This window comes from Sphaeramia orbicularis, chromosome 4 (assembly GCF_902148855.1).
Source record: "Sphaeramia orbicularis chromosome 4, fSphaOr1.1, whole genome shotgun sequence".
In the NCBI taxonomy this organism is placed as follows: Eukaryota; Metazoa; Chordata; class Actinopteri; order Kurtiformes; family Apogonidae; genus Sphaeramia; species Sphaeramia orbicularis.
This window is the reverse complement of record NC_043960.1, coordinates 19727679-19754941: the sequence shown is the minus strand read 5'-3', so window position 1 is coordinate 19754941 and position 27263 is coordinate 19727679. Positions and strand designations below refer to the sequence as shown.

The window sequence follows — 27263 nt, the reverse complement described above, 5'->3', positions numbered from 1 at the left end:
TACTATCACTTAAGAAAGTTTAAATAGCAAGAGAGAGAGAAAAATTCCTTTGGTAACTGCCATAAAAATAGTACTGGGTCTTTATGGGTTAATGTTGACCAATAGCGCTGTGATGACCCCTGACTACCCTCAGGTCAACGATCACCCGATTCATCAAGTTTCCAAAAAGTCGTGTGTAGGTTTTATCTGAAATAACCAGTTCCTCTCCCTCAGGTATGTGTGGATGCTGGGGAGCATGCTCAAAGGAGGATTAAGGATGTGTCCCTCTCCATCTTTCCTTCTCTGTGTTGTTCTTCACAGTTTACCTAAACTCAGACCAGATGGAGGTAAGTAGCAACAGTTTGGTTTTCATAGAAGTACATATAAATCAGCAGCTGGCCACTGTTGAAGTCCTGAATGTTTTCACAGTGATCTAATCGTTCTTTCTACTGAATCAGTTATGTATGGACAATGGAATTTAGAAAGCCAGACCTTGGCAACTTTTATGTTTCTCCACATCCAGGTTAAGTATCAGACCTATGAGTGAATTGAATTTTATAGATATATAGATATAGATATATAGACTTTAGTTGGAAGATAAGTCACGGAAAAAAATTATTAGACCACCCCTTGTTATCTTCAGTTTCTTGTTCATTTTAATGCCTGGTACAACTAAAAGTACATTTGTGTGGACACATATAATGATAACAACAAAAATAGCTCATAAGAGTTTAATTTCAGAGCTGATATCTAGCCATTTTCCATGGTTTTCTTGGTAATAACCAAAATCACTTCAGTTCTTACATCAATATCTGTGTCATTGTACTGACAAAAACAGTGCTTTTAGGCATTCCATGTTTTCTTTTCTGTCTGTTTTAGTCACATGATACACACAGGAGTTAGTACTTGATTGCATAACCATTGTTTTTGATGACTTGATGGTCTAATAATTTTTTAAGTGACTGTAAGTTGGCAAAATATTTTCCAGATTTGAAAGGACACTATATACGGAAATAAATCAACCAAAAAAAGAAAACAAACATCACACAAATGTATAGCAATTTTATTGTGGCTCTTTAACAAAACTTAATGTCTGAAATGGAATAGGAAGAAGCCAAGCTTATATTGCCTCAATTTTACATGACTTGGCTAATCAGCTCATGTATACAGTCCATGATAAAGAATAGATCAGTCATTAAATTACAAAAAAAGAGAACAAATGATTACATACCATCAGTAACTATTACTGTTGTACTGACATTCATTGTTACTATATCTCTAGAAAATAAGGTTTTTATACATCTTAAAATTTAAAATGAGTGGTGGGAATAGTTATGTAGTATTGATACTCCAAACTCTCAACAGCAAAGGGAAGCCATGTACCAGAACATACTCATGACTATCAAAACCACCAATGAATCAATATTATGATTTTCTTCTTCAAAGTAACTCATATATGCTTACTTTGACAGTTGGTCAGAAAAACACTTGTATCAGCTGATAGTTTACATCATAGGTCTGAAAACAGCCACAGTAAAACCACAAATCACCTTCATTATTTGTACAGTTTGTGTTGTCAATAGGTCAAACATAAGCCTTAAAATCAAACTCACCCATATAGAAGAAACCCTGTGATTTCACCATCAAACTCCATTCTTTTCATTTAGAGCTGTGTCCAGTGATGAAAGTAACAGTGCTTCAGCTTTATCACTTTGTCAGTATGAGGCATTCATGTTAACGTTGAGATGTTGAAATTAGTTTCTAAGCTAACAGTGTCTGTTGTTGCACACTGATGCAGTTGGAGTTGGAGTCGAAGAAATGAAAGACTATGGCGCAAACACAAGCATAGCAGACAAATCAGTGGGATGTGTAAACTTGTATGAGAAGCAGAAAAATCTGGAGCCCAGAAGTTTAATTTTGGAAACTATATCTACATAATCAGGGAGGAGGAGGTTTTAGTTGTGTTTTTACTGCATGGGATGATCCTGGGAATAACAGGGTAAGACACCGACAATGATCTGGAAAGTCCCTGGTTTGAGTCCAACCAAGGACATATGGTAATGTCATGTTTTTCCCAATAGCGAGTATTATTTGGGTACACTGGTTATGTCTTACATTTTGAGGTGATATTTGAGTCAAATATCCTTCTTTTGGGAGTAGTACTAGTTGTAGGGTGTAAAGTCAGAATATGGTTATTGAAGCGCAGCACCAAGACAAAGCCTATCACAACTTAGAAATAATTCTCTATGTACTCCTGTTGAGAATAAGGACGTGCTTAGCCTCCTTAAAAAGGTGTATAGAATGTAACTGTTGGATTTTAGGAGAGTTACATGATGGAACTATTTCTTGAGACTCTGAAAAGTTTATTGGCCCAACCAAGGAATAGCCATGTGTTATCTTTAGTAAGAATGTTGTCATTTTTGCTTTGGTTTTGTGTGGATTTAACAAAAACTCTATAAGTTGCAGTGGTAGAAGTTAGCATAGCAGATATGCATACTTTACACTGTAAAAAAATGACCGTAGAATTAACACAAAAAAGTGGTAAAATTGCAACATAAAAAAACTGTAGGTGAAAATACAATGCAAAGTTGTTTATTTGAAAAAAAAAATTGTGTTTGCGATTAAATCAAATATAGCTGTAGTTTTTACAAGACGAGTGTGTTAACAAAACCAGATTTGGATGTAGAAATTATGTATTTCAATTGTTTTGGGAGAATAAAACTGTAAACTGAAAAACAATGTGGATGCCGTTTAAACTGCAAGAACATAATGTTCTATTTGCTTTTTTTTTTTTTTTTTAAATAAAAAAGTAATAAAAAAAGTAAACATTTAACATTTTAAACTTGTAAATTTACAGGTGGCTATGGCTCAGTTGGTAGAGTGGGTCTTCTAATGACCTGAGGGTCAGTGGTTCGAATCCTGACTCTGACTATCCATGTGTTGAAGTGTCCTTACAAGACACCGAACCCTAAATTGCTCACAGTGGAACCTGGTGACTTTGTAAAGTGCTTTGGGCACCATAAAGGTCTATAAAATGCACTATATAAGTGCAGACCATTTAAATATACATGTTTAGAATGCTAAATTTACATTTTCTCTGTAAATATATTGATATGTTTTTACAGTATTGTTCTGGTAACCACAGCTGCCAGTTTTTTGGGTTTTTTTCCGTTAAAACAACAGGTTTTTTTTTTTACGGTGTACTACTTGACTCTAAAAATGTCTCAGACCTTGAATCAGCAGATATACATTATCATGACTTTTTGGCACCTTCTTCTTGAAATGTAACACTGATAATAAACATTTATTCTTGCTCATAGGATGCTGTCTCTTCCTGCGAGTTTATCAGAGTCTTCAGGCCGTTTGCACATCAGCAGTCTAGTAAGAAATGCATCACTGATCAATATCCAATCATCTGAAAGCAGAAGGATTGAAGACACAAGATGATATGTGTTCATGTTTGTTTCAGTCATGTGAATGCAGTTCAGACTGATCGGCTCTACTTTGTGCTCCAACCGGCTCAGCTGCTGATGGGAGACATCATGGTGAGTGACATTTATTAGTATCAATAATATTATTATTACACGTAGTGCTGAAATGGTTTAATTAGCTTGATGTAGAAGACATTTTTATTATTATCAACAGGAAAGGCAGAAGCTGATATTTAACTTAAACTGTACTTTTGTTTTCTCAAACATGACAGTGTGTATAGAGTTAAAAAAAAAAAAAGTCTTAAATTTTTCTTTTCTTTAATTTTTTTTATTATATAAGTATTTTCTGTTACATGCTCCATTATGTGTTAATATCTGATTTCTTTCTTCTTGAGATACAATATTATTGACTGGACAAATTTGGATGTTAATGTATATGTTTTACATATTTTTTCTGACACAGTTGTTTGTTTTATTTGACTTATTTTACTGTCGATGTGGATTTTGAGATGCATGGGAAGATTATGACAAGTATTTTTAAAGGGCAAAGCAGAACAGCAATAACCATTTGAAGCATGAACTTCAAAAATATAAAACAAACTATTCAGTTTTGTTTTGTTAGAGTTAGATAAATAATGTAACTAAATGTTTCTCCATGGGTGTTTTAATGAAATTAACCCCCTTTTATAATTTATTGGTGCATTTGAAAGGGAAATTGTATATTAATTCACATTCCTGTAAATGCACCAGAATACACCAGTTTTTCACCTGCAGTCCTGGGATGTTTAAATGCCACAAAAATGTACAAATACCTAAACACAGACGAGCATTAAAAGAGTGTTAAAATACAATTAACCGGCACATTCCACATTAAACAAAGTACTAAAAGACAATGAATCTGCTAGGTATTTTCACAACAGTTTGTGAACTAAACTGGAGTGGCGGTCTGAAAGCACATACAAATCTATAATGCCATGTCTCACAATGTATGAAAAGGTGAAAAAAATAGAATATACCCCTTTTAAAAAACTTTATGGACTTCAGTCTTTGCACTGCACTTCCACCAAGATTCATTCAAATGTGTGCAGTAATCCAAGCATAGTCTGTCTGACAAACAGAAACAAAACATAACCTGCTAAGTGGCTTTATAATGAAATAATCAAATATATGTTGGTTTATAACTGAAGCAGCTATTCTACAACATAAACAGTTCATATTTGGTTTTGTTGTTGGGTATTTTTTGGAGCTATTTACACCTTATCACAGCAATTATCTAACCAAACAGCTCCTGTTTCTGTGAATAAGCCTGCAGAACACAATGTACGTGTCCTTTTTCTCATTTTAGGTGGTTTGTTATGACAAAAACAGCGGGTCATCGAGCCGTCAGGTCGTCTTCCGTCTCCAGTTTCATACGGGCCTCGTTCAGGGACACTCCCTCACTTTCTCTAAGGCGGACCTTGACTGTGCCAGTGAAGGTATTTATAACCTGGTGCCACACTCCGCTCTGCCCAATGATCAATGTGTACCCAATAAATCTACATCTGCCCTTCCCCCTCCTCCTGAGTAAATACCTCAGCTAACCTTGGAACTGTTATCAGCTGAACCGGAGTCCAGGTGTGAACTGCACATGGGAATATATCCAGTCTAAAAACTTGACTGATTGTGATGTTTTTTGTTCATATTCCAGATCCTCGTTTCCCAGAAGATGGAAAAGTGGAACTACTGTTTTCTGACAGTCCTGAAAAGATTGCAGGTATTCTCACAAAAGAGGAATTTTAAGTGATTTTACTGGGAAACAGTGGCTGTTGGAATTATACATAAAACACGTATAAGTGCTGGAACAAGATAAAGACAGCAGAGGAGGAACAGCACAGGTGAAAAATGTGTTTCAGCTGTTTTCTGTTTGGCTTTAATCCAGAACCCAGACATCTCTGCTTTCATTTTAAGAATCTGAAGATATTTTAGTGTGAAAAATATTCCTGCACTTTTATTTTACATTATACCTCATTCCACGGCGGTGATTGAACATTATTCAGGCAGCTGGTGAGCAAATGCTTCAGAAGACACAGAAATGTCCTGATCAGTGATGGAAATATTTAGATCCTACAGTAAAAGCTCTAAAATCACACTAAAAATACTGTACAACAAGTTAAAGTTTGGTATTTAAACCTTACATAAGCAATACTACCTAACTCTTAAAGACCTACAACTATTTTTTGTGGTGACATCCTATATCTAACTTTCCCTAAGTGGATTATCTCTGCTCATTTTTTTTATCCTCTTCTGTAATATCAGTGAAAATCCGGTATTTTCCTTGATGTAATTTACTTATCATTTAGATGTTCATTCAAAATCAGAGTAAATTGAAAGGTTATAACAAGACAGAGAAAACTGAAGCACAAGTGACTTTTTCAACACAATTTATCATTATCTCAATATAAAAACAAGCATCTACAGCCACTGTCTTCTATCAAACTATATAGATTTAACTAATGAACCAATGTTGCAGAAAATGATGGCGTTTCCACATTCACTGTTGAGACTCTTAACGTCCAAACGGGTCAAATCTGATGCTGTTGAAAAGCTAAAGAACTTTATCTGAATTATTTCAATGCATTGATAGTGGTTCAGAAGGTATTAAACATTTTACATCAGCATTTTTTTAGTTACCAGCTGGTGTTTAGGTCTGAAAAGTCTGAAAAGTAAAAGTAGTCAAAGTGAAGTAAAATGGTTACTGTTATAATTGATGCTTTTGTAGTCATATTAGTGCTGCATTGATGTATTCGTAGCATTTTACTGCTGTAGAAGTTGAAGGTTGAGCTCGTTTGAACTACTTTACAGCAATGCATTGTATTCTAGATCGTCCCATGTTTGTAGCATCACTGTCCAAAGAGAATGATGAAAAACAGGCCTATTTTCAGCTTGGTTACAATGCATTTTCCAGCCAATCATTGAAATTTTTTAATTTATTTAGATCAGGAAGGATAATTTGACACACTTTATCTGACAATTGGAGATAGATGGATTTCACCAAACAGGAAGAAGATGTAAAAATACACTCGGTTAAGTAACTAAAGCTGCCAAACAGATGTAGTGAAATAAAAAGTACAATATTTGACCCTGAGACGTAATGAAGCACAAGTATAAAGCTACAGAAAATGGAAATCCACAATTAACCCATAAAGACCCAGTGATACTTTTGTGTCAGTTCCCAAATAGATTTTTCTCTATATATAACCTTTCTTAAGTGATTTATCACCATTTATTGTAATATTATCCTCTGTATTTGAAGTTGTATTTTTCAGTGTAAATCATGTATTTTCCCATATTTAATTCACTGATCATGTAGATGTTCATAAAAGCTAAGATTAAATTCAAAGGTTATTATATCAAATCAGAAAAAAAAAATTGAGGAAAAGTTATTTTTTCAGCAAAAATGTCATTGAACATTAAATATATATTATATATATTTATATATTAACCCTTTCATGCATGAATTATGAGAACCTCAATCAAGTTTTTTTTTCCTGAGTGTTTTTAATCATTTTTAGACATGGAAAAAAAAAACAAAAAACAATTTGATGGATTTTTTTTTTTTTTTTATGAACCTATTTTTCATGGAGTTACAGAAATATCCACTCAGCTGGACACCATGCATTTCATTTTAGAAGCAAAGAAACATGTATTTACTGATATAAAGTGGGAAAACTATGAAATAAAAACACTTTTAATGCTGCTAATCTGACGTTTTCTCACATTTTAACATACCTGCATGGAGATGATATGCAAAAAAAACCTTTTTTTTTAAAAAAAAAAAAAAAAGAAAACAAAACTGTTAATTACAGTCTAATAACAATAGCCTTTTTTTTCACTCAAACATGTTACTGCAGATCAGGTTTATCTAGAACAGCAAAGTTACAGTTAATGGTATGAATTTCAGTGTATAGGATGATGCATAAGCGTCCACTGTGTTGGCTGATATGCAACTAAAACAACAAAACCCATGAATATACAAGAGAACACTTTTGAACAGCTGTCCACTGTAGTGACCACTATGCATGAAAGGGTTAAATATAAAACCAAGTGTGTCTGTCCACTGTCATTGATCCAACTCCATGCGATTTACTGGTGAATCAATGTTGTCGAAGATGAAAGTGTTTCCATGGTAACTACAGAGCCTCTGAACGTCCAAATGGGTCATATCTAATGACCATGAAATGATGACAAACTGCATATTACACTAATTATTTACATGTATTGATAGGATTAGCGGATCAACGGTGATTAAACATTTTAGATCTGTAGATGCTTTTGGTTGATGGTGTGTGTTTGGGTCTTAATGTGTTAATGTATAAGAACCTCAAACGTGTATTGAGTAAACATCCTCAGTTACATTCCACCACTGGACTTGTGAATGAAAACGTTCATAGTCAGCGCTGACACAGGTGTGTGTCCAGGTGGGGGCAGTGTTGCAGAGGATAGTGCAATGGCGCCACTGCCCACTCAGCGTGTACAAACACACTGCTCAGCTCTCAACAGGAAGCAATATGAGGGGTTTATCACACACACATATCTGACAGGAATTTAGATTGTAGATAGTGTACACAGGGGACACACACACACACATACACATAAACCAGAGTACACAAATACAGACACACACTTACATAGAGACGCCCTTGTAAATAATAAAACCAAGTTATCATTTAGAGTAAATCTGAAATCAGCTGGTGTCTGTGCTTTGGGTAGGCGTCTGTGTGCATGTTGTTGTTTAACTGACTCCTGACCAGCGCTGCCTCTTTGTCTTCTTGGCTGTTGGTCATTTTCTCGTGCAGGCAGAGAGCTGTGGCACAACAGACGCTCAGTAACTGTCGACTACGACACTTTGGACCCTTTGGTCAGAAGAGATTCATATCAGGCTGCGACTTCTGCTGCAACAGGTAGAGTACATCTCACAGTTTCCAATGAGAAACGCCTCTTCTTACTTTCCCTTTAGGTCTTTTGCACGTTCTTTTCCTGCTTTTTGGACACAGTTATGACATGGGATTTAACAGGAAAATCAGTCTGAAAACACAGGACGCCACAGGAGATAAACAAACTGCTCTGTTCTAACATCAGGTGACCTTTACTGGCTGTTGAGCATGGCATTCAAGCTGAAATGCCAACCTACTGCTGCTTAGTTCAGACTTTTAAAGGACTGTACTCCTGTTTTTGGAAGTTGTATCTTCTTAAAGGGTTAGTTTGGATTTTTAACACATTCTTGTATGAGGTGTTTAACCCTGTAAAGCCTGAACCATTAAATCACTGACAGAAAATTCCAGTTCTTTGAAACTGGAGCATTTATTGGTCCTTCTGAATAACCAATTTTTTTTTATTTCAAATACCAGTTTCCATGTATGAGTTTCAATTTTGTTTCATATTTGATACATCAGGTCTCAATGCTCAAATGTTATTATTTTTTAACAAACAAAAATTTAACACAAACATGTCTGTATACACAAATTGGTAATTCCTTTTCAAAATTGGCAAAGTTCTGCCTCCTTCCTTATTAATGACAGTCTTGTAGTGTCACTGGAAAGGCCTCTAGTGAACAAATTCCTCCCTCCTGGTGGATTATCTGTGTATTGCATGTATCTAATTGTATACATCAGGTTTTTCAACAACAACAAAAAAAATATCACACTGATCATGTGGAGGGCTTCAAAACTCATGTATCAAATATGATACGTTTGGCGTTATAGGGTTATTCATAGTCTATAGCCCCTTTTACACAGCACTTCTGTTCTGGGAATATTTGACCTTTCTTCCGTAACAATGTCTTTGTAAACAGAATGGTGGGATCATTTGGTCCCACCTCGGCTCTGTAACACCTCTGGAAGTAGGGATGGGAATTGAGAACCGGTTCTTTTTTGAGAACCGGTTCCCAGTAGCTCAATTCCTTGGAATCGTTTGCCTGCCTGCTTAATGATTCTGCTTATCGATTCCGCCTTCATTGTGCATGCGCGATGACGTCACACGTACGCTGCATTGTTTGGTCAGAACGTAGCCAACATGGTGTTGAGACAGAAACGGTCTAAAAAGACGACAGCAGGTCCACTTACTTGGAACACTGTCTAAGCTTCCATGTCTTCAAAAGGGTGGAATCCCTCCAATATCTTCAAACATTTGTCCACAGCATGTGAATCATTTACAGGAATGTCACGTATTTGATACTCTACTTAGCGGCGCTTGTGGATGTAACGGCAGAGTGAACGCCAGTGGGGAACAAACGTTGTAAGAAGGGAAAGGAAATGAGGTGCACAACAACGGGAGACAAGCCAAGTCGAGTTGAACCGGTTCCACGAAGTAGAAATGTGGCAATAGAGGAATTAGTAAAGCCTCTTTAGGTTCACTTTCACTGTATGCCCCCCCCCGCTCCCCCCGAACTGGGCCCAGCGTCATCTGTTCTTATTATTTGTACATACTGTATATGTTACATTTTCTGTGCAGAGATGGAAATATAAAAGACAGTTAATGCAAACACACCTGTTTGTACTCTTTTATTCCCTCACCCAATGAGAATCGATAAGAGAATCGATAAGGAATCGGATCGATAAGCAGTATCGATAATGGAATCCGAATCGTTAAATTCTTAACGATTCCCATCCCCATCTGGAGGTAATAACAGAGCTGTGATAAAGGTGGAATCAGGATTCCGGAACACCTCTCATTCTGCGACTAAAGTGTGACATTTTGATGATGTATTGCCTGTGCGACCTCCATGCTGGGGGGATTTTATTTTATTTAATCAGAAGTACTAAGTCTGGACTGTGTGTCAAGCAAATTAGGGTGTGATGCATTTCACAGTTTTATGACTGGTCTGGCAAAATGAATAGAAAAAGAAAACGTGTTTTATTAGGTTTTCTCAAATAATTAGACCGAAGTGACACTGGTACTTTTAAATAACACTCATTGAAGTGTGTTGATTATACTCTGGGACTATGTTTACATGCAACGAATATTCCAACTTCTGCTCTAATTTCTAAAATGACTATGTTCCTATTAATATCACATACATACTCTAATTAATACAAACTGCTAAAATTGTAGCTTGTGTGATGCTTTACATCAAAATAGCTTTCCATTGATGACCATTATGAAAAGCTGTTGATATTTGTCTTCATAGTGTTGAAAAGTAGTAGTGTTTCTTTTTTCTGTCCAGAAATACCCTCTGTATTTTTCCTGTATCCATACATATCCAGCCTAGGAAACAGTTGTCTGGTTGGTTTGTGCTCAATGAAGTGTGTTGACTATAAACAGGAGGGGTCTGCGTTGTGAACTGTGGTTAAAAACCTCAACTGAAACATATATTCTGAATGTGCTGTATGTACAACGTCCAAGGAATACTCCAAAAATCTGAGTAACACCAACATATTCCCACTGACTTTCACCAAAATGGGATAATTCTGAATATTCAACAGAATGTGAGCTGTCAGATCCGATTATTGTCTTATTCTTAACAATAGTTGAACATAAGTGTGCATGTAATTACACACTATGGTTTGGTTGAACATAGTCCAGTTCAGTCTCATAGTTTCCAACAGAGGCAGGCAGCTGTTCTCCACAAATCCGCCGATGAAAAAAGTGCAACATCTAAAGACCCAGATATTTTTCCCACGAGATCAGAACAACAAACTAGAGTTGAAAGGAGAGGAAACACAGGACGAAGTGATTGACGTTGATCAGATGTACAGTACATGATGCTATCGTCTGCTTCATTTCAGTGGAAAAACATGCAGCTGTTTGGTAACTATGAAGACTTTATGAGGTGATAATATGCCTGGGTGTGCTCTGTTTAGTGTTTGTGGGGTTTATTTTTTTAGTGAATGAAATGATATGACTCTGGCTGCTATTCAGGAGTTTTACAGTGTTGAATGGAATGTGAGATACTGGTATTTTGTGCTGTTTTTAGATACTTCTTCACTGCATCTCAGAAACAAATATGCAGTTCAGTACATTACATTCATTTGGCAGCTTTAGTTATGTTTATGTTAATAAAGGAAAATGAAAATCAATAAATTATAATTTTTTTTTTTTTTTTTTTTGGTAACTCACTTTTTGTGTTTTTTTCTTTTCACCCATTAAACATTGTCCAGTGATACAACAAGATACAATTATAAGAAAATATATCCATAAAAATATGAAAATCAAATGTAAAAAAAAAAAAAGAAAAAAGAGTAACTAAAAAAACACAAAAACACACACTCATAAAAAACAAACAAAAAACAAAAAATTATAAAAAAAAAAAAATAGAGTACTGTTATAATGTGTTTTTAAGATGATCAACACAGAGTAATGAAATAATTAGCCTTTTACCAGCTGCAGCACTAATGCAATGTAATGTATCAGTAATTCTATTCAAAGTGATGATGATATTGTATTTATATGCCGTTTATTTCTTTTTGTCGCAAAAATCTAAATCTTAATAGCAACATTTTTTTCTTCCACACGGCATAGATTTAGTTGTAGTTGTGATGTTTCTCTACTTATAGATACAGATCAGTTTTATTTATCAGATTGAGTCTGTGTCTGGGTATTTTACCTGACTCTCTTTCACGCCTCATATTCAGCATCTGAAAAAAAAGGTTAAACTGGACTGGATTTTTCTCTTTTGCTTCTGCTTTTGAGGCTAAAAACAGACTTATTCCTGCAACTTTTATGTCTATGCTGAACTTTGGTGATGTGATATACAGCACATACGCTACAATAAAAAGTTAAGGATATTATTAATTTTGGTGCTATTTTTTTCAGTTGGGATTCTTGCACAGTGCTTTTTACTTTTTTGTGTGTGAATTGAATTGAAACACATTTTTTTAATGACCAGACATAGTTTTATTTACAAATGGCAAAAAAACCCAACAACAACAACAAAAAAAAAGACACAAAAAAAAAGAAATATCCTTAACTTTTTGTTTGTAGTGTACCTGCATCCCCTCAAAGCTAACATGCTCTAACCACTGTTTTTCCTTGAAGCTTCGGGGTTTATTACTAACTTTAAAGCCCTCACTTATCACTGTCAGTTGTTGCTCGTGGCAGATTTTGTGGCCTGGTTTTGTCTTTATGCAGACTGACGCATGCACTCATATAGAAACGCATTCCTAGGTTTGCTTCCTTCATATATTCAAAAATACATCTGTCAAAATAGTACAAGGAGTTACAGCCTTTGGTGTCAGGATTTATCCCTTCTGCCTGTTCCTAAGCTCCACTATATCTGAAACTCCTTTTGCTGGGAATCAGTACAAAATGACCAGAAACTTTAGGAGCTGGTCTCACTTAACAGCTTTAAAAGGATTTTAGACGCCATGGAAGGAGAAATTTTGTTTATAGATATTTTGCCTAAATAATTTAATACCTAAACTACCCTCTTTGCAGATATCATTGAATACTCACCTTGAATTTTACATGATGTCTGAGTATTTGTATGTGTTTTCTGCCCTGCCTATAACCTGGTTAATTTTGCTGCAGCCCGTGTTGGCCAGGATATTCTTGTAAATGGGATTTTTTTCATTTTAAGGAGTCTTTTCTGGTTCACTCCAATCCAATCCAGTCCAATCCAATCCAATCCAATCCAACTTTATTTATAAAGCACTTTAAAACAACCACAGTGGACCAAAGTACTGTACAGAAGACTAAAAGCACAGTGAATAAAATTAATCAAAGCATTAAGAAACAATAAAATCAAATAAATAAACCGAGTTAAAATATAAAATCAATAAATAAAGGTTAAATAAAATGTAAAAAAAAAAAAAAAAAAAAAAAAAAAAAAAAAATCCCTATAAAAGGGAAATTTGTTTTCTATCAGATCAAGAAAATAAAGCAAAGCAATGCAGAATAAAATTAAAGGAATCAGACACAGATACAGGTTTCTTCTGTGACATTGGTGCAGTGGTGGCAAAATGTTTTTGGACACCTCATGCATTTGTGATATAATGCATTAAGAATCACTATTATTAGTATTCTGTCATTCTCCAAACCAACATGTTCCATTGAGGTCAAAACTGGATGTTTCAGCAAGATAATGAAACACATCCAGGGCCTGACATGTTAAAAAGGTTTAGAATTTAGTTTTGTATATTTTTTTTCAATAAGCAAATTAGCAATTCAGTTAGCAAAAAACAAAGAATTTGCATTTGTTTGTGTCTGTCTGATGCAGGCACACCTTTTGGAACATAAATATTCCATGATAATATTTAAGGTTTTGTAAAATTTTAACCCATAAGTACCCAAATTCCATTGGTGTCCAAAACCATCTACTCATATAAAATGGTAAATAACTTCTAATTAACTATTCTTGTCAATACATGTAAATAATTGGTGTAAAATACAGTTTGTCATCTTTTCACGGTCATCAAATATGACCATTTTGGATGTTTAGAGGCTCCATGGTGAACGTGGAAACGCCATCATCTTCTACAACATTGATTCACCAGTAAAAACCCATGTGTTGGATCAATAGTCGCTTTTCCGTTGGACATCTGTGCAAAACTTTACCGATATTTACTAAATCTCAAAAAAACAGAAGTGTGTAATGTCGGTTTTTCCATTTAATCACAAACGCGATGATTTGTTTATTTGTTATCACGAGATGACACAAGAGGTCATTCCATAAACATGGTGATGAACATAAATATGGTGTTGATTTACAGATATATTCATTATTATTATATATTACCCCTCTACCTCATACTAAATTAAAAAATGATTGGGTTTTCTGGTGTGTCCACACATACCGCGACATGTTTCTTCTTCGCTTGTTGTAAATCCATCAACATCTGTTTTTTTAATTCACCTGACTAGCTGCGAAAAGGTCTTTCTATTGCAGTTTTGTGTGATATACCATTTGTGCTACACCCGAAAAAACCACCTCTTGCCAGTGCAAAAACTTTTAATCGAAAAATGAGACTTCTGCTAAAATTGACGTTTTTCCATTAGGTAAATTTTTATGCGCAAGTTATATTTGTGCAATTTGAGGGTCAATGGAAAAGTCACCACTGACAGTGGATGGAGACACTCGGTTTATATTCAGTTATTTACATCTTTGCCCAAAAAGTCACTCTTTCTTCAATTTTCTCTGTTTTTGATATAATAACCCTTAACTTTAATCTGAGTTTTTATGAACATCTACATGATCAGTAAATGAAATAAAGGAAAATACCTGATTTTGACTGAAAAAATGCAAAGTAAAGTGCAAAGATACTTTCACAATAAATGGTGATGAATCATTGAAGAAAGGTTAAATACAGAGAAATGATCATTTGGGAGCTGTCACTAAAGTAGCACTAGGTCTTTATGGCTTTTTCCCCAGTGCAGTAGCTTGATATATTTTATGCATTTAAAAACACATTAATACCGCTCATTATGAAGCTCACAACTCACTCATTATATTATCTTTGCATGCTGTAACTGAAGCGAGGTTGTCACTAACTTTTTACATGTACCAGAGTATTTGCACTTATGTTGCTACCTTTCCTCAGCTGACACATCGTCCACATCCATTCTGTGAGACATCTGTTTGGACTGTGGTCTTGGTTGTGGTCAGTTCTGTGTGTAATCGTCTGCTCATCAGTGTGACATCTTACAACTGTCGTGGTCACAAAGGCCTCTCAAAACGTCCCTGAGAACGACAGTCATCTAGACCATCACCCAGAACAGACCTATGTAGTTTGGAGGCGTCTGTTTTTTCAGGAGTTTCCATTTAGTTAGAATAACCGTTCACAGACAGAAAAACACTAACACAAAAACAACACGTCCAGACAGCTGAAACAATCACTTTAAGCAGCGGTTGAGGTTCAGTTCCAGCTGTTTTATGCCGTTGCTAAATCTGCCCTGGCCAGCCATGTAATTTAGATAGACCGATCATTGGGGGAGACGTGCGGAAAAGCGCCATGTAAACACACATACACACATGAATGCACACAAACACACACATGGCCATTATGTTAACCGCCAGCACTCACGCATGCACATGAGGGTAATGAGCATGCCAGCCAGTTAGCAACACCGCCAGTCACAGGAATGTTGTTTTCAACCCCAGGTGGTTCTACTTTACGTGCACACCTCCCCTATCGTATCACTCCATCTCCTCTTCTTCTTCTTTTCCCACTCTTAACCCTTTCCTGTTCTTCTTCTCTTCTTTATCTCTTTCTAGCTTTGGTTTTCAGGTTCAAGTTGCGGTTTTCCCCATCCCCCCCCGTCTGCACACAAGTCTCTCCAGATCCCGCCCCATGTTTACATTCCCCTCCCGATAATTGGCCAGCTCAAGGTCCGCGCTTTGTTTTTTATTTTTTTTTTTTTTTCCTTGAAAGTGCATTATGTGTGCTGCTCAAAACTCTTTTCACCTGCCTGTGAGTGCACAATCTGCTGACCGGTGGTGGAAGGACTCAGATCCTTCTCTCAAGTAGAAGTACAGAAGTATGTATGAGCAACAAAATGTAGTTAAAGTATAAATGAACTGGATACTTCCTCTGAATGATTTATTATTAATAGGGAAGCATTATAGTGGCATTAGGGCAGTGTGTTATTGTCGGAGCCACTGGACTGGAAAGTGGACATTGAAGCCTTGAGTTTGTGTTTGGGTAAAAGACTTCCTGGCTTTTTGGAGCTGACATGACCATATTTGGACAAAAAGGGTGGAGCTGAGGAAAATTAAGGTGTGATGGATGAAGCTTGCCAAGCTAACAGTACGTCCAACTTATTGTGTAATAGAATCATTTGACTGTATTCTTGGTGAAACTTCTTAATCACAGTCACACTACATCACACAAACCAGAATCAGAATTAGCTTTGTTTGCCAACTATAAAAACACATACAAGGAATTATTTGTTGACAGTTGTCTATCTAGTATAAGATTTAAAAAAAAATGTATGAAAAGTGATATAAGAAAAGCTCTCTCTCTATATAAACTCTATATACATAAAAATAGAAGTATCTACTGTCTATGAAGCCAAACTCAGATTCAGCAGACAACTGAGCTGTCAATCACACCCACACAACAGGCATTGAAGCCTTTTATTAATCCTACAAAATTACTAACAAAGCATTAATACAGTGGACTTATCAGAAGGTTCAGGTCTAACTGTCACACCAGGAAAAATGTCTAGACAAATGAACATCAGAAGTATTACACTTATTTTCATTTAGAACAAGTGGTGCCAGGTACAACAAATCTCACCCCCTGCACATATTTTGCTCATTATAAGTAAATTGGAAGATTTTTTTTTAAAAATCATAAAAAATTTGGACTTTGACCTGCCTTTCCCACAATGTAATGACATCTATTCTGGGTTACTGGCAATCTATAAACCCAATCTGATACGAATTCAACCAATAGTTTGCTGCTAAAGTGTTGATAAAAGGAACAAACAAACCAAACCAAAAACAATACCCCTTGCCTCCAGTTTGGGGGGCGGGGTTATAAGGATTTTGAAAGGTGAAAGGTGTCAATGTCAATGTATTGCAGAGATGTAGTCTACACTGAATATTTCCCAGCCACAGGTCATGTCACTGTGAATGTAAATGACCACTAGAGGGAGTAAAGAGTCAGTCTTCCAGTACCGCAGCGTTGAAAACTAACACAAAGAAGCAGTTTTCAGTCAAAGAAAGTGACTAATAATAAAAGAAGAAGTTAAACAGACAAGTAATTGGAGAGGAAAGAAAAAAAAAGCTCTGACTTTTTTCACAATCAATTATTTTGGTGACATATTAGATGATATGAACATTCATCGACATGAAACCATGTAAGACATTTAGAGGAAGAAGTCACTGTTGACATCTGAAATATGAGCCAACTACACATGAGCAAAGGAATTATACTAGTAGTGGGAGACATGATTTAGTAAACTGAGATTTAAAATTAAAATGACAACTTTCAAAACCAGAAAAATCTAGACAATTACAATAAAACAATGCAAAGCACACTAAAATAAAGTGGATTTTCCATTTTGTTTCTGTTTTCCCTTCCATGATAATAGTGCACTGTGCAGGACCTTTTGTAAAATTTCATGCATTTTTTTCATCCAGCCTTTTTAGTCTATAAATCAAGATTCTCCTCTTGAGTGGAACTAAATAAAAGTAACAATGAAAACTCCACTTAAACCAGTCTATTCCTCAAATATAAATGCAAACAAACCACTTCACACATGTAAGACTAACTTAAAACTACTCTGAAATGGGAAACAAAGAAGTTTGAAGCTTTAACAATGTGTTCTACTTTTGATGTGGTGCATGAAAAATCCACCTAAAAAATTGTAAAATACAAACACAGTGCAGCACAAGTAGAAAACTGAAAAAAAAGTGCATAAATTTTGTGCTTGAGTAGAATTACCCTCCAACTCGTGAATGATCCACCCCTAAACTTCTTTTTTTTTTTTTTTTTTTCCACTGTTTCCTTCCCTGAGGCACAAAAATGCATGTTACCTACCTGTGTCAGCCCGGACAGGATGCAGGGGAGAGGAGGGGGAGAGAAGGGGGGAGGGAGAGGAGGGGATGAGGGATTTCTAAACTGCTGGTGACGATGAAGGCGGGGATTCACAGTGTGCAGGGACGGAGCTGGGTGAAGCTGGACTGCAGAAGTGACATACAGAGCGAGGGAAAACAGACAGACGCAGGGGGGCTGTTAGCACCTAAAGAGAAAGAATGTTCTTTGCTTGTCTTCCTGTGGCAGAGACAGAGAGGACGACGACTGAGCAGGAGGAGGAGGAGGAGGAGGAGGAAAGAGAGCCTTCAGCTGAGCCGGTCTGAATCTGTTTTATCCCTCTTTAAGTCCTACTTTCTCTTTTTTATTCTGTCCTCGTCCCCTCTTTCCTTTCTGCTTGTCATCTGTTTCTCTTTTCCTCTCTTTGACTCCTAAGGGAGACTTCAGCAAGTATTTCCATCCTGTTTCTGGTCTGCAACAGTGAAAGTTTACTCCTGCCTGAGTGACGGTAAAGTAAGCTGCTTTGCATGGTTCTGTTGTCTTTTTTTTTTTTTTTTTTTTACTCATTCTCAAGTTGTGTGTTAGTGTGTGTGAAAACCCTATTAGACCAGCTGTGAGGTTTTACCATGCATGTCTAGTATTTGAGTTTTATTGCCTCTCTGGACTTAAGAGGCTGTGCTCATACAGCTCTGGTATGCACCGTATGTATTGTTACAGTTACTGTACAAGTCAGTCTTATCTAATCTAAGTGCAACAACCTTCATCAGAACACAACTTGCTCCTTTACCTACAAAGCTGCTGTGTAGTTTAAGTGCAGTCAGGGAAGACTGTGGATAATCGGCTCGATCTGACCTCAGACCGCTTTGACAGACACGTCCTTTGCGTGACACATGCATACACACATACACAAACATACACGTATGCATCCGCCCACACAAAGGGGCTCTGTGTTATCTACATGGAGTGTGTCTGCAGAGATGGCAGGGGTCCAACAGGTGGTGTGTTTGCCTCTATGTGTGTGTGTCATAACCAACCAGACGGGTGACAGAGGAAAGGAAAAACCTGAGGGGAGTGGTCCCTTCCACAGGGCACCAGGGGTCAGATGATGAAAATGATGTGAATCATGTCAGGGTCATTGAAGGTGACAAGAAGAAATGACGTCCCAGAAAACAGTCTAATACTGGGGTGGCAAATGTATCCTCCTGAGACCCAGCAATGCATTTTTGTCCTCTGTAGGGGACAAAAGTTTGACAGTTTTACTTTTAAAAAAATTTTTGTTAAATATGTTAAATGTTAAATATTTAAAATGTATCTGAAAAAACTGTTGCATTATGCAGTTTCCAATCAAGGCAATTGTTTGATGTAAAAAAGCAAAAATGTTCACTTTCCTTGGTCTCAGGAGGATATGGCTTGTGGACCAAAACCGGGCCTCCAAAGGGTTCAATCCAGCCCATGAGATGAATTTACAAAGTGCAAAAATTACACAGAGAACACTAACAGTCAAGAGTGTCATTGAGTCTTGAAAAGTCACTTTGCCATAAAGTAAATGCTATATATTTCAGTTCCAGATACCTGTTACTAAATATTTGTAGATCCACTGTGAACTATAAATTGTAATACACACCTCTGAATGATAAGGGGCATAACATTGTTAAAATTGCACTTACTTTTCCTAAGAAATTTCAGGTTGTTCATGGATATTCAGGTTATTCACATTTTTTGTGAAAGGATAGTTTGCAAATGTAAACATTTTCATACTGTAATTTTGCATTCTGTGCACTGAAACAAAGACAAAAAAATATTAAAGAATGAATAGCAAATATTATGCTATTATTTTACTGGTCCGGCCTGTTTGAGATCAAACTGAACTGCATGTGGCCCCTGAACTAAATGAGTTTGACTTCCATGGTATAATACTACTATAAAAACTACATATTTTTGAGATTAAAGTAATAAATTTCTGTGGCAAAAAGTAAAATGTTATCTGAGATTATGAAGTCATAAATTGCAAGCAGGACATAAAGAATAGGTTCCTGTAATACAAAGCACAGAAAGTCTGAAACTATGTAAGTGTTGTCAGTAGAATGTACTTAAAGTATGAAGTAGTCAGTGTGCAGTAAAATGGTCGCTGTAAATGTTTTCTTACTATATATTATGTTTCTGGATTCATTTTACAGCTCCATTCATGTGTTTGTTGCATTTCACTGCTGTAGATGTTTAAGGTTGAGCTTTTTTAAACTACTAATATACTCTTGGTTTGTTTCATCTACAGTAATGCATCGTATTCTAGAAGATCATCACATGTTTTTAGTATCACTGTTATGTGAGAACCATGTGTAAGCATCAACTTATCACGAACTTAGAAAACAGCCTACTTCTCAGGGTTGTAACTGTGTATTTGCCAGTAAATCCAGCAGGGTTTTTACAGAGTTTGTTTAACTTAAGGAGGATAATAACAACTGTAAAATGGACAGTTCATCCTTCAATTTATCACAAATATTCAAAGTCAACACATTTAGAGATATGTTTGTCTAGAAAAACTGCATCTGAAATGTAACTACTGTCAGACAAACGTGTAGAAAACTGCATAAAATGAAAATACACTAGTAGAGGAGCCTCAAATTTATACTTATATATGTATATATTTGTAATACTTGAGTTCTTAGTTATATTCCACCAGTGAAAGTTATGCTTTTAAATGTCCAAAAACCAAATAAATGAAATTTACTGCTACATCGGCTGTAAATGTGAGCAGCAGCTGACTGGCTGAACCGTGGAAATGAAAACCTGTCACTGGAAAGATGATAAAAAATGAGTGCTATATATTTTTGTCATCAGTATTGATTAATCCATGCTTTATTGCCGTTCACCATAACTAAAACTGTCATATAAAAAGCATAAAGCATAGTATAAAATGGAAATACTCAAATAAAATTCAAGTGCAGATGAAAGTGTTGCAAAAACCAACTACTAAGCAATGCTTTATCATGTCATGAAATCTTCCTCGTTTTGTTTTGGGAATAATATTCCATACCAAAGCAGACTGTTACGTGATTAAGATTGTTACAGAATATTTATTGTTTGTTTCCACTAAGTAAATCTTGGATGTTTAACTGCTATATTAATGTTTGACATGCACATCAAGGTCAAATTACTGTCAGATACATACTTAAAGCTGCAGTACTTGATAGTTGTTTTTTTTTAATGTCACTGGGAAAACGTTCCATTATTATCTTTCAGCCTATTCTAATTCAAGTGGTCTGAGACTTACACATCTATAACAAGCCTGTGTTTATGAGTTGCAGAAGATGTACGCTCTGACTCAGATTTTGGTTAATCGCAGGTGTTTTCAAGCAGACGAGTAAAGGTGATAAATACATGATGGTCAGCTGGATTTACTAAACCTGATCTGATTCAGTAAGAAGTGAAGTGATGTTATTCTACTGCTCTAGCACTGTGTATCGACATGGAAACTTGGAGAAATGGCTTGACATTTTTTCGTAACGACATGAAACAGCACCAGTTTCATCTATATTTATGTTTAGTCTTTTGATTTGGACTGAAACTACAAAAGGAAGGTGTCTACTTTCCGGTTATTTATTTTTTCCCACTGATCTAATCTCCGGCAGCTTTAAATGGAGGAACACCAGTGCAGACATTGTGGCCTCAATGCAATAATGTGCTTATTGCATAATTTATTTTCACTTTTTTGTCATGAAATACCCACCAGTTGACGGAGGTGGGACCTTTCTGTGTGGTGTTTGCATGTTCTCCCCGTGTTTGTGTGGGTTCTCTCTGGGTACTCCGGCTTCCTCCCAACAGCCAAACACATAAATTGCCCATAGGTGGGAATATGAATAGCTTAATTAGAAATAGGGATTGTTTTCATAATAATTGTACTGTTTTGCCTAATGTCTTGGGCCCCTGCTTATAAGCTATGGATAGCTTCTGGGGTTACTCTTTTTACAGAATCATATCTAGCTGGAAATTATGAACACAATTTGTGTACATATTTTAAATGATTTGTAAATAAAAATGTGAACTGTGACAGTGATTGGTTGTTCATCTCAGCGCTGCGATGAACTGGCGACACATCCAGGGTGTACCCCGCCTTTGCCCATAGGTACCCTGGGTAGGCTCCAGCACCCCTGCAACCCTCTCGAGGATAAAGCGGGTTCAGAAGATGAATGAAAAATGAATGAATGTCATGAAATAACACAGTAATAAACACAAAATTTTTGTTTTTCCTCCTCACAGCTCCATCTTTGAATGGAAGTTTGTATGCCAAACTGAGGAAGACGGGTCTTGAGGAAGGGGCTTCTTTGACTTCACCAACCGGCAGCTCCAGCTGTAGTGACCGGGCTCCGTCGGGCAGCAGTGATTCAGGTCTGTCTGTGGCTTCACAGGGTCGGACCGGGGTCAAACACAGGAGAGGCTCTGCACGGGACCCCTCAGCAGGGAGGCAGGCTCCTCTGGGGGTCATGACTGAGCTTCCTGTGTCCAATGGAGGGGAGGGGGAGATCGCTGGAGATGAGTCCGGCCTGGGACACACTATCAATGGAGAGATTTCCTCCAGTGAGCGGGAAACGGACATACTGGATGATGAGGATGATGAAGAGGTGGCAGCTGCAGCCGTAGACATGCCAAGCTGCAGCAGTATTTGCTCGCTGTCCTCCGAGGAGAGGCCGGCCCAAGCGGAGTACGCCACACAGACGTGGGTTCAGCAGCAGCAGATGGTCGATGATGATGGTAAAGAGAGTATGATGAAGATGAGGAAGGAGAGACCGCCTCCTCTGGTGGCCCCCGAGGCTCCACAGAGAGGAACCAGCAGCAGGGAGGCGGTCCAGAGAGGGCTGCTGGACGACAAACACACACCGAACACAGACGCCATAAACACACCTGACACAACACACACTTCTTCACCGTCGCAAGAGGATGACGAGTTGGCGTCTTTAGCCACAGACATTGACGAGTCCATAGAGCAGTTGAATCAGCTGATTCTAGATCTGGATCCCACCTTTGTTCCTGTTCCCACTCGGTGTACCCCACTGTCCCGGTCCGCCTCGCTCCACACCAACGGCCTCAGTCATAAAGGACAGAACCATCAAACAGGTAAGAACCAATCAGAACAAGTGAAACTACCGATGTTTAACCCTTTAAAGGACACTCAGAAATTCTCTGAAATAGAAAATTTTAACCTTAGTGTGTTATTGGAGGACCTAACAAGAGTTTATAAGTTTTGTGAATTTAAAAAAAAAATGTTGTTGTTATGTACAAAATCATAACAAAAAAAAGAAGCAAAACTTAAAAAAAAAAAAAAAATGGTGGAGCAGTGGATAGCACTCGTGCCTCACAGCAAGAAAATCCTGGGTTTGATTCCAACACCAGTCGATGGGGGTGGGACCTCTCTGTGTGGAGTTTGCATGTTCTCCCCGTGTCTGCGTGGGTTCTCTCCAGGTACTCCGGCTTCCTCCCACCATCCAAAGACATGCACATGCACGATTAATCGGCTAATCTAAATTGCCCATAGGTGTGAATATGAGAGTGATTGGTTGTTTGTCAGCCCTGCGATGAACTGGTGACATGTCCAGGGTGTACCCCGCCTTCACCCATAAGTAGCTGGGATAGCTCCCCCCCCCATGACCCTAGTGAGGATAAAGCGGGTTCAGATAATGAATGAATGTACAAAATCAAGGTCAGTGAAGTTACCATATTTGGTTCCTAAAAAAAAAGGAAAAATAGATTGTTGACTCTTTGTCCTCACTGTAACTGTTGCTGTCACTATCTTGTAAATTACCAAATATAGTCACTTGCCCCATAAAGGGTTAATTATGCGGTAGTCAGAGCACAAATTCTTATGTTATGGCCAAGGATGTGGTTTGTCACAGGTCACAGTTATCTTGACCTTTGACCATAAAATTCTAATGTGTTCAACCTTGAGTGCAAGTGAATATTTGTGTCAAAGTGGAAGAACTTCCCTTAAGGCGTGATAATGGAACTGACAACCTGAAAATATTCTGCCTCCAGTCACAGCTGTTACAAGCAAGAATCATACCATAAAGCAGGGGTGTCAAACATGCGGCCCGGGGGCCCAAAACTGGCCTGCCAAAGGTTCCAGTAAGGCCCGCAGGATGAATTTGCAAAGTGCAAAAATCAAACTTAAGATATTCACAATCAAGGGTGTCGAACTCGTTTTAGTTCAGGTTCCACATACAGAACAATGTGATCTCAACTAAAATAATAGCATAATAACCTATAAATAATGACTCCAAATTTTCTTAGTTTAATGTGAAAAAATATAATATTACATTACAACTCTAAATACTGACAATGCCAATTTTTTCTCTTTGTTTTAGTGTAAAAACTTACATTAAATTATGAAAATATTAACATTTACAAACTATCCTGAATGTGAAAAACCTGAAACCTGAGAAGTGAAATTTTAACATTATTCTTCCTGTTATTAAATATTTTGCGCCTTTGTAGATCCAATCTGTAATATGTATGTATAAGTGGTAAGTTAAGGTGTAATATTGTTAAAATTGCACTTATTTTTTCAAGAAATTTCAGGGTTTTTTCAGGTTATTCACATCATTTTTGTTTTGATAGTTTGTAAATGGACATATTTTCAGAATTTAATTTTGATTGCACTAAAACAAAGAGAAAAATTTGGAGTCGTCATTATTTACAGGTTACTATGCTACTGTTTTACTGGTCCGGCCCACTGGAGATCAATTTGGGCTTAATGTGGCCCCTGAACTAAAATGAGTTTGACACCCCTGCCATAAAGGCTCAGTTCACTTAAAATGTAAAAGACACACAGTTCACTGGAGGTAGGGCACAACTCCACTTGCCTCAGTAATGCAAATACACCTGTGACAACAAGCTGGTGGTGGATTTGGATTTGTTTTATCACAGGCGTTAATTCAGGTTGGACAGAGAGCTGTTCATAAGGATGGTCCGATGGTGGAAATCTCCACAAACATGTGCGTTTCATACAGAAAGTGTACGTGGTGTTTGTTGACAGGGTGGAAGCGTTTGATTAAGCAGGTAGGGATTATTCAGTTGGTGTAAGCACTGTGAAACCTGGACCTGTGGTCTCTATACACTGGGCTGTTTACCCTTCACTCTGTCTTATTTTGAATGGAAATATACTGAAAGCTGAAAAACAGGTTACATAAGCAAAGTATGAGTGGAGAAAGGCATACTCGACCTTTTAGACAAGCTGATGTGATCAAAAAAATGACCCGATGTATTTACAAAAGCTATATTTTGGCAAGTTGTTGGAAATGGTATTAACTCATAAAGACCCAAACAGCCACCGACGACTAAACCCATCTACTGATCTGAAATGTCTGATAAATTCTGAATCTATAATCCTATCAATACATGCAAATAATTGGCTTAAAATGCAGTTTGTCATCTTTTCATGGTCATCAGATATGACCCATTTGGACGTTCAGAGGCTCCGTAGTGAACGTAGAAACACTGTCATCTTCTACAACATTGATTCACCAGTAAAATCAATGGAGTTGGATCAATGACAGTGGATGGAGAGGCTCGGTTTATGTTCAGTTATTGATATATTTTACTGAAGAAGTCCCTTTTTCTTCAGTTTTCTGTGTTTTTGATATAATAACATCAACTTTAATCTGCGCTTTTCTGAACATCTACATGATCAGTAATTCAAATATAGGAAAATGCATGGTATTCATTGAAAAGAAAAAGCAAAATACAGAGGATATTATTATAAATGATGATAAATCACTTAAGACAGGTTAAAGAGGGAGAAAACAATAATTTGGAACTGCCACAAAAGTAGCACTGAGTTGATTTCTCACAATTTTACACACTTTTAAAGGACGTTAATAGAATAATGAGAGTGATTTTTTTAATGGGAGAGCCTTAAAGTAGCTGCAAGATTAAATACAGTTTGATTAATCATGTTGGTTAATTTTATGAAAGTAGAGCTTGATTTCTTCCAGTCTTGTCTTAATTACTGTAAACACATTCCAGGTCATGTTACACCATCCATTGTTAAGTAACTGTATTGTGTACACATTTGAAAAGCATTTTTACTTAAGGCCACACCTATATTTATCATCTTATTTCAATACTTTTACAAATCCAGTTTTATAAGGATTCACAGATACCTGAGGGGGAAAGGCCTCAAATATCACCACCAATTTCAGTCTTTTGTTGCGTTTTACTTCAAGTAAACTTTTCCAAGTGGTGGCGCTCAATAAAGGCATCCTGTCTTTCTGATATTGTTTACTTTTTGCTGGAAGATAAAATATGATCCGTTCAGAGATACTTATTCTAGCTGATTATTTTCATTTTGTCCACAGCTCAGGTGTTGTTTTGAATATCTTTAGCAAGTTTACTTATATAATAGTTGAAATTCAACAATAGATGCAAGTATATATACATATTTACAATGTATTTGAACAGTACAATCCTAGTTTAAAACATACTCAGCTTTTGGGAATGTATATTATATGACCACCATAACAGTAGATGAGAGTATAAACATATTAAAGCATCTATGTAAAATACAGTATTATGCACAAGCCTTGCATGCATTTCTTGTTTATGCTTAGTTAGAAAAAAAACAAAAACAAAACAGTTTCTACAGACCAGTGTGTCAACTATTATTGTGACCTCCCTTTGAAGATAACGTCATGTTGTTACTGAACTAATATTTTAGTGTTTTTACACCAGGTTTCATTCAACATATGATAATAATTTCATATTGTTTGCCTTTAAGAGTAACTCAAACAATAGACATTTCACACTTAACCCATAAAGACCTAGTGCTAATTTAGTGTCAGTTCCCAAATGAATTTTTCTCTCTATTGTAAGTGATTTATTATGATTTATTATAATATTATCTTCTGTATTTTGCATTTTTCACAGTAAATCATAGTTTCCTATTTTTAATATTCTAGATGCTCACGCAAACTCACAGTAAATTCAATGGTTATTATATTAAAACAGAGAAAACTGAAGAAAAAGTGACGTTTTCAGCAAATATATCAACAACTGAATGTAAGAACCACTGTCATCGATCCAACTCCATGGGTTTTACCGAGGAATCAACATTGTAGAAGATGACGGTGTTTCCATGGTAACTACGGAGCCTCTGAACATCCAAATGGGTCATATCTGATGACCATGAAAAGATGACAAACTGCATTTTACACCAATTTTTTTTTACATATATTGATAGGATTAGTGGATCAGCAGGCATTAAACACTACAGTATAGATCACTAGATAGTTTTGGTCACCAGTGAATGTTTGGGTCTTTATGGGTTAATGCTGACTTTTGCATCTAGAAGCCACTTAGCTTTGATTCTTTTGTGCATGTGTGTATGTTGTTCACATTTTCATGCACATAT

The 27263-nt window shown here is 36.7% G+C and overlaps 1 protein-coding gene across 1 annotated transcript in view; it reads left to right on the top strand.

The window, feature by feature from the left end:
• Positions 1-27263, top strand: part of LOC115418171 (tensin-3-like) — a 105405-nt gene that overhangs the window by 18778 nt on the left and 59364 nt on the right. Inside the window, exons 7-13 of the mRNA XM_030132558.1 lie at positions 214-326; positions 3300-3360; positions 3449-3524; positions 4756-4885; positions 5098-5163; positions 8246-8350; positions 22121-22975. Coding sequence (XP_029988418.1) covers positions 214-326; positions 3300-3360; positions 3449-3524; positions 4756-4885; positions 5098-5163; positions 8246-8350; positions 22121-22975 — 1406 coding nt within the window. The remainder of the gene's footprint in view (positions 1-213; positions 327-3299; positions 3361-3448; positions 3525-4755; positions 4886-5097; positions 5164-8245; positions 8351-22120; positions 22976-27263) is intronic.